The sequence below is a fragment of the Halichoerus grypus genome, chromosome 11 (genome assembly GCF_964656455.1).
Source record: "Halichoerus grypus chromosome 11, mHalGry1.hap1.1, whole genome shotgun sequence".
Lineage (NCBI taxonomy): Eukaryota > Metazoa > Chordata > Mammalia > Carnivora > Phocidae > Halichoerus > Halichoerus grypus.
In genome coordinates this window covers 92,118,341-92,130,950 of record NC_135722.1, presented here as the reverse complement: position 1 = coordinate 92,130,950, position 12,610 = coordinate 92,118,341, and the positions used below count along the sequence as shown (strand labels likewise).

The following is a 12,610-nucleotide window of genomic DNA, read 5'->3' as shown; positions in this document are numbered from 1 at the left end:
TAAAGTTGTCTTTTGCCAAAAGAAAAAAAAAAAGTCCTGGTTGCTTTTAGGAGATAAACTGTAGGAGGCAATGGATGAAGCAGGCATTTAATTAGGAGGGCTTTGTGTTAATGCTAGTAAGAGACAATAGTTTCTCAAATCAAGGTGGTAGTGTCATAGTTGTGATATATAGGGTAGTTATGTCTATATTATATATATGCTTTATGTGTATGTGTATATTATGTATTATGTTTTAATATGATACTCCATTTCACTTAGTAAAAGTCCAACTTTCTCAACTACTAACAATTTCCACCATGATCTTGCCCCATGTTACATGTCTGTCCTTATCTCTTTCAACTCTCACTCTTATTCCTTTTTTTTTAGTCTTTTTTTGTTATTATTATGTCATGTTAATCACCATATATTACATCATTAGTTTTTGATGTAGTGTTCCATGATTCATTGTTTGCATATAACACCCAGTGCTCCATGCAGAACATGCCCTCTTTAATACCCATCACCAGGCTAACCCATCCCCCCACCCCCCTCCCCTCTAGAACCCTCAGTTTGTTTCTCAGAGTCCATCGTCTCTCATGGTTCGTCTCCCCCTCCGATTTCCCCCCCCTTCATTCTTCCCCTCCTGCTATGTTCTTCCTTTTTTTTTTTTTTAACATATAATGTATTATTTGTTTCAGAGGTACAGGTCTGTGATTCAACAGTCTTGCACAATTCACAGTGCTCACCATAGCACATACCCTCCCCAATGGTCTATCACCCAACCACCCCATCCCTCCCACCTCCCACCACTCCAACAACTCTGTTCGTTTCCTAAGATTAAGAATTCCTCATATTAGTGAGGTCATATGATACATGTCTTTCTCTGATTGACTTATTTTGCTCCGCATAATACCCTCCAGTTCCATCCATGTCATTGCAAATGGCAAGATCTCATTCCTTTTGATGGCTGCGTAATATTCCATTGTATATATATACCACTTCTTCTTTATCCATTCATCTGTCGATGGACATCTTGGCTCTTTCCACAGTTTGGCTATTGTGGACATTGCTACTATAAACATCAGGGTGCATGTACCCCTTCGGATCCCTACATTTGTATCTTTGGGGTAAATACCCAGTAGCAATTGCTGGATCGTATGGTAGCTCTATTTTCAACTTTCTGAGGAACCTCCATACTGTTTTTCAGAGTGGCTGCACCAGCTTACATTCCCACCAACAGTGTAGGAGGGTTCCCCTTTCTCCGCATCCTTGCCAACATCTGTCATTTCCTGACTTGTTAATTTTAGCCATTCTGACTGGCGTGAGATGATATCTCATTGAGGTTTTGATTTGGAGTTCCCTGATGCCGAGTGATGCTGAGCATTTTTTCATGTGTCTGTTGGCCATTTGGATGTCTTCTTTGGAAAAATGTCTGTTCATGTCTTCTGCCCATTTCTTGATTGGATCATTTGTTCTTTGGGTGTTGAGTTTAAGAAGTTCTTTATAGATTTTGGATACTAGCCCTTTATCTGATATGTCATTTGCAAATACCTTCTCCCATTCTCTCGGTTGTCTTTTGGTTTTGTGGACTGTTTCTTTTGCTGTGCAAAAGCTTTTTATCTTGATGAGATCCCAATAGTTCATTGTTGTCTTTGTTTCTCTTGCCTTTGGCGATGTTTCTAGGAAGAAATTGCTGTGGCTGAGGTGGAAGAGGTTGCTGCCTGTGTTCTCCTTTAGGATTTTGATGGACTCCTGTCTCACATTGAGGTCTTTCAACCATTTTGAGTCTATTTTTGTGTGTGGTGTAAGGAAATGGTCCAGTTTCATTCTTCTGCATGTGGCTGTCCAATTTTCCCAACACCATTTGTTGAAGAGACTGTCTTTTTTCCATTAGACATTCTTTCCTGCTTTGTCAAAGATTAGAGAGCTTTCCCCCTAAGGTCAGGAACACGGCAGGGATGTCCACTATCACCACTGCTATTCAACATAGTATTAGAAGTCCTAGCCACAGCAATCAGACAACAAAAAGAAATAAAAGGCATCCAAACTGGCAAAGAAGAAGTCAAACTCTTACTCCTTTTATTCAGTACAGTAGCCCTTTCTGTATTCTCAAACATGCCAGAAGTATCACCTTAGGAGTTTTTGCATTGGACAGTAATCTTCCTTAAAAAGGTATTTTTCCAGGGGTAGCACCTGGGTGGCTCAGTGGGTTAAGCATCTGCATTTGGCTCAGGTCATGATCTCAGGGTCCTGGGAGTGAGCCTCAGGACAGGCTCCCTGCTCAGTGGGGAGTCTGTTTCTCCCTCTCCCTCTACCCTTCCCCCTGCTTGTGCTCATGTGTGCTCTCTCTCTCTCAAATAAATAAAATCTTTTTAACGACTGAGCCACCCAGGCGCCACCAAATAAAATCTTTTTAAAAAGATTTTTCCAAATACTCACTTTAAATATCACCTTCTCAATGAATTAGGATCCGTGTCCAATTTACCTTTGTATTTCAATATTTAACACATTTCCTGACAGGATTCTTCCTCTCTTTGGGTTGCTTCTTCCTAGATGCCAGGTGGCTGGGATGTGGCTACTATGGTAAGTCTCTTTTTTTTTTTTTTTAAATTTTTTTATTGTTATGTTAATCCCCATACATTACATCATTAGTTTTAGATATAGTGTTCCATGATTCATTGTTTGTGCATAACACCCAGTGCTCCATGCAGAACGTGCCCTCCTCAATACCCATCACCAGGCTAACCCATCCTCCCACCCCCCTCCCCTCTAGAACCCTCAGTTTGTTTTTCAGAGTTATGGTAAGTCTCTTAAAAGGCAAGTTTATTTTGACTGACTCTAAAATATTCTACTTGAAGAGTCTGCTTAAGAGCTACTATTTAAATAAATATTTTTATTTTAAAATAAGAGAAAATTTATGGCCATAAAACTGGTTGGGTTCATGGAGGAACACAACACATCTGCCTCTTCATTTCCTACTAAGGGAAGCTGCTCTTCAATTTTATTTTCTTTTAATTCCCTGTTCAATTTCCCATTCATTTTGATGAAGTATTTGTAACCTATTGTACCTCAGGAAATTAATTTAAAAAAAAAAATTCTAAATGTAGATACAGATCTAGCCTTAGAGTTCTCACTTAATATTTTGACAACAGGTTTAAGTCAAAATTAAGTAGAGGAAAAGGGTGAAATGAAGCAATGACCTAGATATGGAAACTCAGTTTATTACTAAAAATGAATATTGTTAAATTTAGTAGTGTTTAAGTAAAACTAAATACAAAAGCCATGTTTTAAATTTTTTTATTGCATAGCTGCTAAATGTTTACTAATCCTTACCTGTTTGAATAAAGTCATATATTCTAATTAAGGAGAAAACTCCTGTTTTAAATCTCATGAATCATCAAGGAGGGCATGTGATGTGATGAGCAACTGATAAATTATTAAACACTACATTTCAAACTAATGATGTTCTATATGTTGGTTAATTGAATTAAATTAAAAATAAATAAATAAATAAATAATAAATAAATCTCATGTATCTCAGTACTAACTTAAAGCTACCAATTAATTCTATGTGCAAAGAAAAAAAAATCTGAAAGACAAAATCAGAAGGCCACCATATTAAATCTTTAGTAAACTGACATCAAGTACCACTATCTTGCAACTCACTACAACTACTATATGCACCATACCTATAGTTCTGCCACTAATTATACAAATAAATTAGATGAGCACCTATGAGGTACTGGAAAATGAAGAATTAACAATTAATGAAGTAATTGTTACCTCTAGAGATCTTATACTTTAGTAAGGGATGGAGATATTTTCTGGGAAGAGATGCCCAGGATATTCTTCACTAGAAGGTGGGATTCTTCAATCAGATATCCAGTCACTGAAGGTCACTTGACTGAAATATAAAACTAGCTAAAATGCTTAGATTATGATTGATTGGTTTGAGTACAGTCTCCAGTGCTATTTTGGAAATGTAAGAATGTCAAGCAGTTTTTTGTATTTATGCATGTGCATGTGCATGTATTTGTATATATGACTTGTTCATGGCCATGTCTGTCAGCACATGAATGTCTAGCAAACTCTCCACAAATGTCAGGACTATGTCTGGCTGGCCCATAACAATCAAAATGCACATCAAAAGATATCTAAGACAACACGATTTGTATCTGCTCAGTCTGGCTGATAGCAGGTTTCCTGACTGAACAGACAAGACCAGTTTCTTGAGACCCTCAGATTGTACTTCAGCTCCACCCACCATTCTCACTGAGCATGTATCTACTCCTCTTAGAGGGGTGAGAGAGTGGAAAGTCTTACTTCTTTACTTCCTTGTGCGTGGAACATAGTTGGTGTCAAGCACTAAAACATGGTTTTGTTTTATCCATACTTTTTGAGTATGTGCTCTACGAAAAGACCCACTTGCTTTAAGGGGAAAAAATCCACTTTATTGAGATTGACAAATGAATATAAAAAGCATTTATAATACAATGTGACACATACTACAGTAAAACCAAATACCAATGGGATGCAAGTCAAAGAAGGGAACCTTCACCTAGTCTTAGGGAATCAGAAAATGCTCCTGAAAAGGTAAGACCAGAGGGCAATAGGATAGGGGAAAACAGGAGGTAGTGATTTCAGGCAGGGGAAAGAGTATGGGACAAGGGTCAAAGGGACATCAGCTACAATACCAATTTTCCAAGATGCAAAAGATAATTTTTCACTTAGTACAGTTTAAGCCACAGTTACTTATCCAATACATAGAATTCTATTTAATTTTTATGAGCTACAATTCCAAACTTCAGTTTCAATAAACAAGATTCACAATTAATTGGTACAAATACTTATAACTTGAGGTTTCTTTGAAGAGTAGGAAGGATTTTCAAAATTTAAGGGCTAATTAAGTGCCCTTTTTTGGTGACAGTATTAGAAGATTCTCACCTAACTAAATGAAAGAGCAAATGAAAAAAACACACCACTGAATCACAGCTTGAGTAGACTTTTATTAATTTGGGAAATCAATTCATATATTCAAGACTGATTTCTGTCAAAGTAATGTTAATCTGTTCTCATTTCCTAATCTCAGTATCAGCGAGAAGTGAGCACTTGTTTTTGACCCTTATTTTATATAATTGTCCCTTTATCTTAGTTTTTCATGTTTTTTTTTATCTTTATCTCTCTTAGCAGCAACTGCCAAATTGTTCATTTTACCCAACTTTTCATCATCACATTTCACCATCACTTTTATAAATCAAATAAATTATACTGAATTCATGGCAAGTCCAAATAGTGACCTACTTTTAGAAACATAAATCCCACTTAGAGTATATAAATACCAGACCAAGGGTCATTGACTTATTCACTCTCCACTTTACCTGAGTATAGCAGATTTCTACCTTCAGACTCAGGTCTATCCTTATCTCCAAAAACAATGCTTATCCAAGCAGGCGAGATTATAAAATGCTCTCATCTAATATGCTGGGACTTAGCACAAAGTTACTGCTGAGTCACCTCTGAACTTGAATTACAATTGTGAAACCTGATTCTAATTCAATCACTATGTTTTATAATATTTCCAATGACTGAGGCAGTCTTTTCTCTATGCCTAAATATTGCCATATTTCTATATTTTCAAATGGTTTTCATTACAAGTATCAAAAATAATGCCCAAAGAAATTCTTTAGGGAGACTATGAAGAAAGTAGACAGAATTCAGATAAGGAAGTTATATGACACGGATGATATAGAATGAGAGCTATACCCTCTTTACCACACCACCAACCTAAGCATAATGACACATAACATACTATGAACCCATAAAGTGGGACTGTATATTGACTCCTACTTCCACAGACACTGCTGGAAATTCTTCATGGATTTATAAATGGTCTCTGCCCTGGACTGGTTTGCATTGTCCTATAAGTATTACACTACATATAGTGATTCTTTTCAATGGCAGCCAATATATATTCAGAAGGCATCCCAGGAATTTATTCTCATTTTTTGCTTATGAATTATTTGAGTGTTTGTTTTAAGAGGAGCTCTAGGGAACCCTCTTACACTGTTGGTGGGAATGCAAGCTGGTGCAACCACTCTGGAAAACAGTATGGAGGTTCCTCAAAAAGTTGAAAATAGAGCTACCATACGATCCAGCAATTGCACTACTGGGTATTTACCCCAAAGATACAAATGTAGGGATCCGAAGGGGTACACGCACCCTGATGTTTATAGCAGCAATGTCCACAACAGCCAAACTGTGGAAAGAGCCAAGATGTCCATCAACAGATGAATGGATAAAGAAGAAGTGGTATATATATACAATGGAATATTATGCAGCCATCTAAAGGAATAAGATCTTGCCATTTGCAACGACGTGGATGGAACTGGAGGGTATTATGCAGAGCAAAATAAGTCAATCAGAGAGAGACATGTATCATATGACCTCACTGATATGAGGAATTCTTAATCTCAGGAAACAAACTGAGGGTTGCTGGAGTGGGGGGTGGGGTGGGAAGGATGGGGTGGCTGGGTCATAGACATTGGGGAGGGTATGTGCTATGGTGAGTGCTGTGAATTGTGCAAGACTGTTGAATCACAGATCTGTACCTCTGAAACAAATAATGCAATATATGTTAAGAAAAAAAAAAAGAAGAAGAAGATAGCAGGAGGGGAAGAATGAAGGGGGGGAAATCGGAGGGGGAGATGAACCATGAGAGACGATGGACTCTGAGAAACAAACTGAGGGTTCTAGAGGGAAGGGGGGTGGGAGGATGGGTTAGCCTGGTGATGGGTATTAAAGAGGGCACGTTCTGCATGGAGCACTGGGTGTTATGCACAAACAATGAATCACGGAACACTACATGAAAAACTAATGATGTAATGTATGGTGATTAACATAACAATAAAAAATTTAAAAAAAAAGAGGAGCTCTAATCAAAGTTATGTAATCTTAATCTATTGTGAAATTTAACTTAAATACATAAAAAATTCTAAAAATTACATTGCACTAATGATTATAAAATTAAAAGCTTATAACAACCATGCAGATGTAAGAATAAAATACTGCCAGAACACTAGAGCCCTCTATTCTCCCTACTTGATAGTAGCTCCATCTATTCTTCCATTCCCCATCCTGATTTTGTGAAAATCATTCTCTGGCTTTTCTTTACAGTGTCATCACCAAATAGGGCCTCATCGTCATCTGCACCCAGCCCACAGAAGGTTGAGAATAGGGAAAAGTACACCTTGTCTCTGGGATTGTATCCATCATGTCTAGAACTCAGTACGTGCCACTCCTCACTGCAAGAAGGCAATGTATGTTCTGGAAGAAGAGATGAACAGCTAGCAATCTCTGCCACACTGGACTAATCATAGTAGTGCCTACCAAATACCACTGAAGTGAAGATTGAATAAGATAATGAATGTGTGAACTTACTGCTTAACCTGGGACTTAGTGCACACCTAATGATAATGATTATTACAGTCTCTGTGTGCTTCATGTGTTTCCATTTATTGTATAAGCCTGTATTAAATAAGAATATATTCACATTTCTCAATGAGGCAACAGAACTGTCAAATATGACATATGAAAGATACTTTATGGGCATTTTTCTTATTTGAGTGTTTTGTTTTTATTTTGTGTTAGCAATGGTTTTACATTGTTCAAGTTTCACTGATTTTTTAAAATATGGTGAATTCTGTATAATAATAATAATAATAATAATAATAACACCCAAGATTTAGAATCAAAACACCCAAGTCTGAGTCTCAGCTGGACCACTTATTAGCTATGATTTGGAACAAGCCATGGACATCTCTGAGCAGTAGTCTCATCATCTATGAAATGGGAACTGGATTCCCTTCCCAATTTACCTCAGAGTTCTTCCCTGAGGAACACATGGACTGACAGATACAACATGCAGAAAACACTGCAACACCATACTTTCCCTAAGAGCAACTGTAAGACCTTGCACATATCTTTATATCTTAAGTGGGTCTAGTCAACTTTACATCAGAGGGAGACTTCAAACAGCACAGGTAATTCTACCAGCTACCCCATCCACTAAGGAAGATGGGAGTCTCTGCTCACACTGAGTGAGATTTTAGTATTTAAAGGTGCATCCACGCCCTATATGTAAATCAACTACTTCATCTGGTCCCAGACTGAATATACAGTGAAATCTCCCAATGCTAGAGAGAAAAACCAACTGTGCCACTCTTAGAGAAAAATATCATGTGTGTGTCCCCAGTGTGGACATTTGCTGACATAATCACATTTCCGAGTAATGTTGCTAACTAAATAAGATCAATCTTAGACTCTATCCATTCGGAGGCTGTAACTCTACTATGTTGCATTATGAAAATCTACCTTTATGTCAGTCTGTCACACTGCCATTTTTGTTTGTCACATAGAGCACACACAACAAGCCAACAAAACACCTAAGCTAAATTTCAGAATACTTAAATATTGAGTGGAGATAGGAAAATGGTAAATAATGAATATTATTAAAGGTATTTTAGAAAATACACTACACTTTGATAAATCATATTAAGGATCTTTAAGGTGACATTTTTATGCCTTTAAAAAAAAATCCACATTCTTTCCAGTAAAGACATTGCCATGACTTGGTTTATTCACCAAATGTTTCCTTCAAGTTGTCATTTCTCTCCCAGTTGCAATTTAAAGTTTTGTACCTTAAAATCCATGTGGGAGTAGCATATGGAAGCCAAAAAAAACCTAGAAGTGATTTAGTTGTTCCCAAGTCCTCCAGCCCTGTGAGTTTACGTTTTTAAATATCAAATGACTTGCAGTTTTATCCTATCCAGAGAAATCCCGTGATCTCCATAATACTTCTGGGGCCTTCCAGAAAGGAAAGGAGAGTCATAGTAAGGGCTTTCATTATCCTTCATTTTACTTTGTAAATTCCTTCCTCCTAACTTGAGTTCCAATTACCCTTTACTATTTTATCTCCTGAAGCTGATGCCCTCTGTCTCCCTAGTGCCAAATGTGGTCACAACTTGCCTGCCTTCATTCTGCAAAACACTACTGATGTAGTCACTGTGTGCTATAATTTTATCTTAGATATGGACAGTGGAATACATTCACAGTTCTGCACAGAAATGATACAATTTCAGAATGTGGTTTGTAATACCTGTGATCATCCCCATAGAGGGACGTCTTACTTACTGGTCAAATGTCTTCTTGAATCCTGGCCTAACAAGACATTTTTGTTTTCCTTTCTCTCCCATGCCCTGATCTCTCTGAAATACAAAAACTTGCAAATATTCCAAAGTCAGTTTTTTTAAAAATGTTTATTCTATACTGTATTGTGTACAAAGTACCTTACTCTGTAGTGCTTTGGTGCCAGATTTTTGATGTAACCAAATTCAGTGGCTTAATTTTGCAGATAAGTAATCTCCTTATTTTAGCCAATCATGTCCCCAATATACTAGCCCAAAGGGCCCTCTCTTTCCCAACAAAAAGAAGGAACAACCTGTTTTCCTAAACAGCAAGCAAAAATGTAATACCCAGCATGAGAGAAATTCATGTGTCATCCTGGAACAAAACAGAATCAATCTTCAAACTAGAAATGTCTTCTCATAGTCCTTGTTTATTGAAACAAAAATAATAAAGAAGAAGGAAAGCATACCACAAAGAGCAGTAGAATTGAAATCAGAAGACTAAAGAGGATACTCTAGACCTTGTCTTTGTGCAGCTGTGTGATTTTGGGTGAATCATTAGCTATTCTGAGCTTCACTTTCCCATCCATAGAGTAAATATGTTTTGTTGATCAGTTATGTGCTACTTTGACTGTATAAAAATAAAAACAAACAAGGAAAACCAACCCTTTGCCAAAGAAGCCTGCTGCAAAATGTTTACAGATGCAAAATAGATTAAAAATAATAGTCTTTATGGAAACTTCAATTTCTGCCATTTAAAAAAGACATATTCTTTTGTCTTTTGGGTGGCTCAGTTAAGCATCCAACTCTTCATTTTGGCTCAGGTTGTGATCTCAGGGTCATGATCTCAGGGTCAAGAGATTAGCCTCTGTGCTCAGCACAGAATTTTCTTGGGATTCTCTCTCTTTCTCTCTGCCCTGCCTCCTCTAAAGCAAATAAATAAATCTTTTAAAAAAAAAAAAGACATATCTTGCCAATCAAAGCAAAGAAACAGGAGTATACACACACTATCACACTATTTGATTTGTGCTTCTAGTAGCAAGTGGCAGATAAGAACAACCCCAATGGTACAGTGTCACTCTGTTGTTGCTCAATTCAATAATTTGGAGACTATTCATCTTTTTCCAGTAGAAAAAAAGGAGTTTAAAATTTAAAAATTTTAAAACTCAGATAATACATTCCTGTTACTAAACAGGCAAAAAGTGAAGACATTGTGCAAATTATAAAAAAAAAAAAAAAAGACCTAGCTATAAAGACTGGAAGTAAATTATAGAGAGAAGACTCAAATCTCTTTTACCATGTTCAGGAAAAAATAGGCAAAGAAGATTACCACTAAAAATAGTTTCATGAAACACATAAAAGCTCCCTCTTAATTCTTTTTTTTTTTTTTAATTTTTTTTTATTGTTATGTTAATCCCCATACATTACATCATTAGTTTTAGATATAGTGTTCCATGATTCATTGTTTGTGCATAACACCCAGTGCTCCATGCAGAACGTGCCCTCCTCAATACCCACCACCAGGCTAACCCATCCTCCCACCCCCCTCCCCTCTAGAACCCTCAGTTTGTTTTTCAGAGTCCATCGTCTCTCATGGTTCTTCTCCCCCTCCAATTTCCCCCCCTTCATTCTTCCCCTCCTGCTATATTCTTCTTCTTCTTTTTTTCTTTCTTAACATATACTGCATTATTTGTTTCAGAGGCACAGATCTGAGATTCAACAGTCTTGCAAGCTCCCTCTTAATTCTTAATCTCAGGAAACAAACTGAGGGTTGCTGGGGGAGGGTGGGAGGGATGGGGTGGCTGGGTGATAGACACTGGGGAGGGTATGTGCTATGGTGAGTGCTGTGAATTGTGCAAGACTGTTGAATCACAGATCTGTACCTCTGAAACAAATAATGCAATATATGTTAAGAAAAAAAAAAGAAGAAGATAGCAGGAGGGGAAGAATGAAGGGGGGAAATCAGAGGGGGAGACGAACCATGAGAGACGATGGACTCTGAAAAACAAATTGAGGGTTCTAGAGGGGAGGGGAGTGGGGGGATGGGTTAGCCTGGTGATGGGTATTAAGGAGGGCACGTTCTGCATGGAGCACTGGATGTTATGCACAAACAATGAATCATGGAACACTACATCAAAAACTAATGATGTAATGTATGGTGATTAACATAACAATAAAAAATTTTTTTAAAAAAGCTCCCTCTTGTGTAACTGCACAGAGAGACACTGTTTCTGATTAAAACTGTCTCCTACTCAGAATATTCCTCAGGGCAAGTTTAACATCTTTGTTTCTCAAGCTGTAAATGAAAGGGTTCATCAAGGGAACTGTGTTGGTGTAAAAGATAGAAGAGATTTTCCCCTCATCCATAGACCCAGCAGAAGATGGCTTAAGATACATAAATCCACATGATCCAAAGAAGAGAGAAACAGCAACTATGTGAGAACTGCAGGTGCTGAAGGCTTTGGACCTGCCCTCGGTGGAGCTGATGCACAGGATGCTGGAGAGGATGAAACCATAGGAGACAAAGATGGTGACACTGGGCACAATCACATTGATGCCCGCCACAATGAAAACCACCAGCTCGTTCACGTAGGTGCTCATGCAGGAGAGCCGGAGCAGAGGGAGAATGTCACAAAAATAATGGTTGATGGTGTTTGCATCACAGAAGGTCAGTCTCAGCATGCATCCTGTGTGAGCCATAGCACCTGAGAATGCCATCAAATATGAACCAAGCATAAGGCTGGAACACACTTTAGGGGACATGACAACATTATACAGAAGTGGGTTACAGATGGCCACGTAGCGATCATAGGCCATTGACGTCAGCACATAGCATTCAGAAATAGCAAAAAAACAAAAAAAGTAAAGCTGGGTCATGCACCCCCTGTAGGAGATAATATTCTTCCTTGATATGAAGTTAGTCAGCATTTTGGGTGTAAACACAGAAGAATAGCAGAGGTCTATGAAGGACAAATTGAAGAGGAAAAAGTACATGGGGGTGTGGAGGTGTGAATTCAGCCTAATTAGATTTATCAAGCACAAATTTCCCAACATGGTGACCACATACATGACTAGAAACATACAGAAGAGGGGGAGCTGGAGATCTGGTAGGTCTGTTAGTCCTGCCAGAATGAATTCAGTCACAAAAGAAACATTTCCAGGAGCCATTCTTCTCTAAAGGGATCTGTGAGCACAGAAGAAAACAGTTACACAAAGAAAAACCTAGCTTTTCCCACCATATCTCCTCTCCCAAGTGTGGTGTATGCATGGGGAAGGTCTGAGAGTAGCCCAACCTGGACCCATAGACTCCTTTACCATTATCATAATACTGAGTGACTCAGACTTCCCCTTAGTAGTCTCTATAAGCTAAGTAACAAAGAACTTCAAAACTTAGCCTATAGAGTGAAGAGAAATGCTGCCAAATGCAAACATAACTGTTGGAAAAACCA

The 12,610-nt window shown here is 37.9% G+C and overlaps 1 protein-coding gene across 1 annotated transcript; it reads right to left on the bottom strand.

Annotated features, from left to right (window-relative positions):
• Positions 1-11,396: 11,396 nt before the first annotated feature.
• LOC118555228 (olfactory receptor 8B3-like) lies at positions 11,397-12,329 on the bottom strand. Its single transcript, XM_036123253.2, has one exon. It carries the CDS (start codon positions 12,327-12,329, stop codon positions 11,397-11,399), a length of 933 nt encoding a protein of 310 aa, XP_035979146.1.
• Between the last annotated feature and the right edge of the window lie 281 nt (positions 12,330-12,610).

What these genes read in the sequence shown, in the direction of transcription:
- LOC118555228 (XM_036123253.2), bottom strand. Translation starts at nt 12,329, where the DNA reads ATGGCTCCTGGAAATGTTTCTTTTGTGACTGAATTCATTCTGGCAGGA.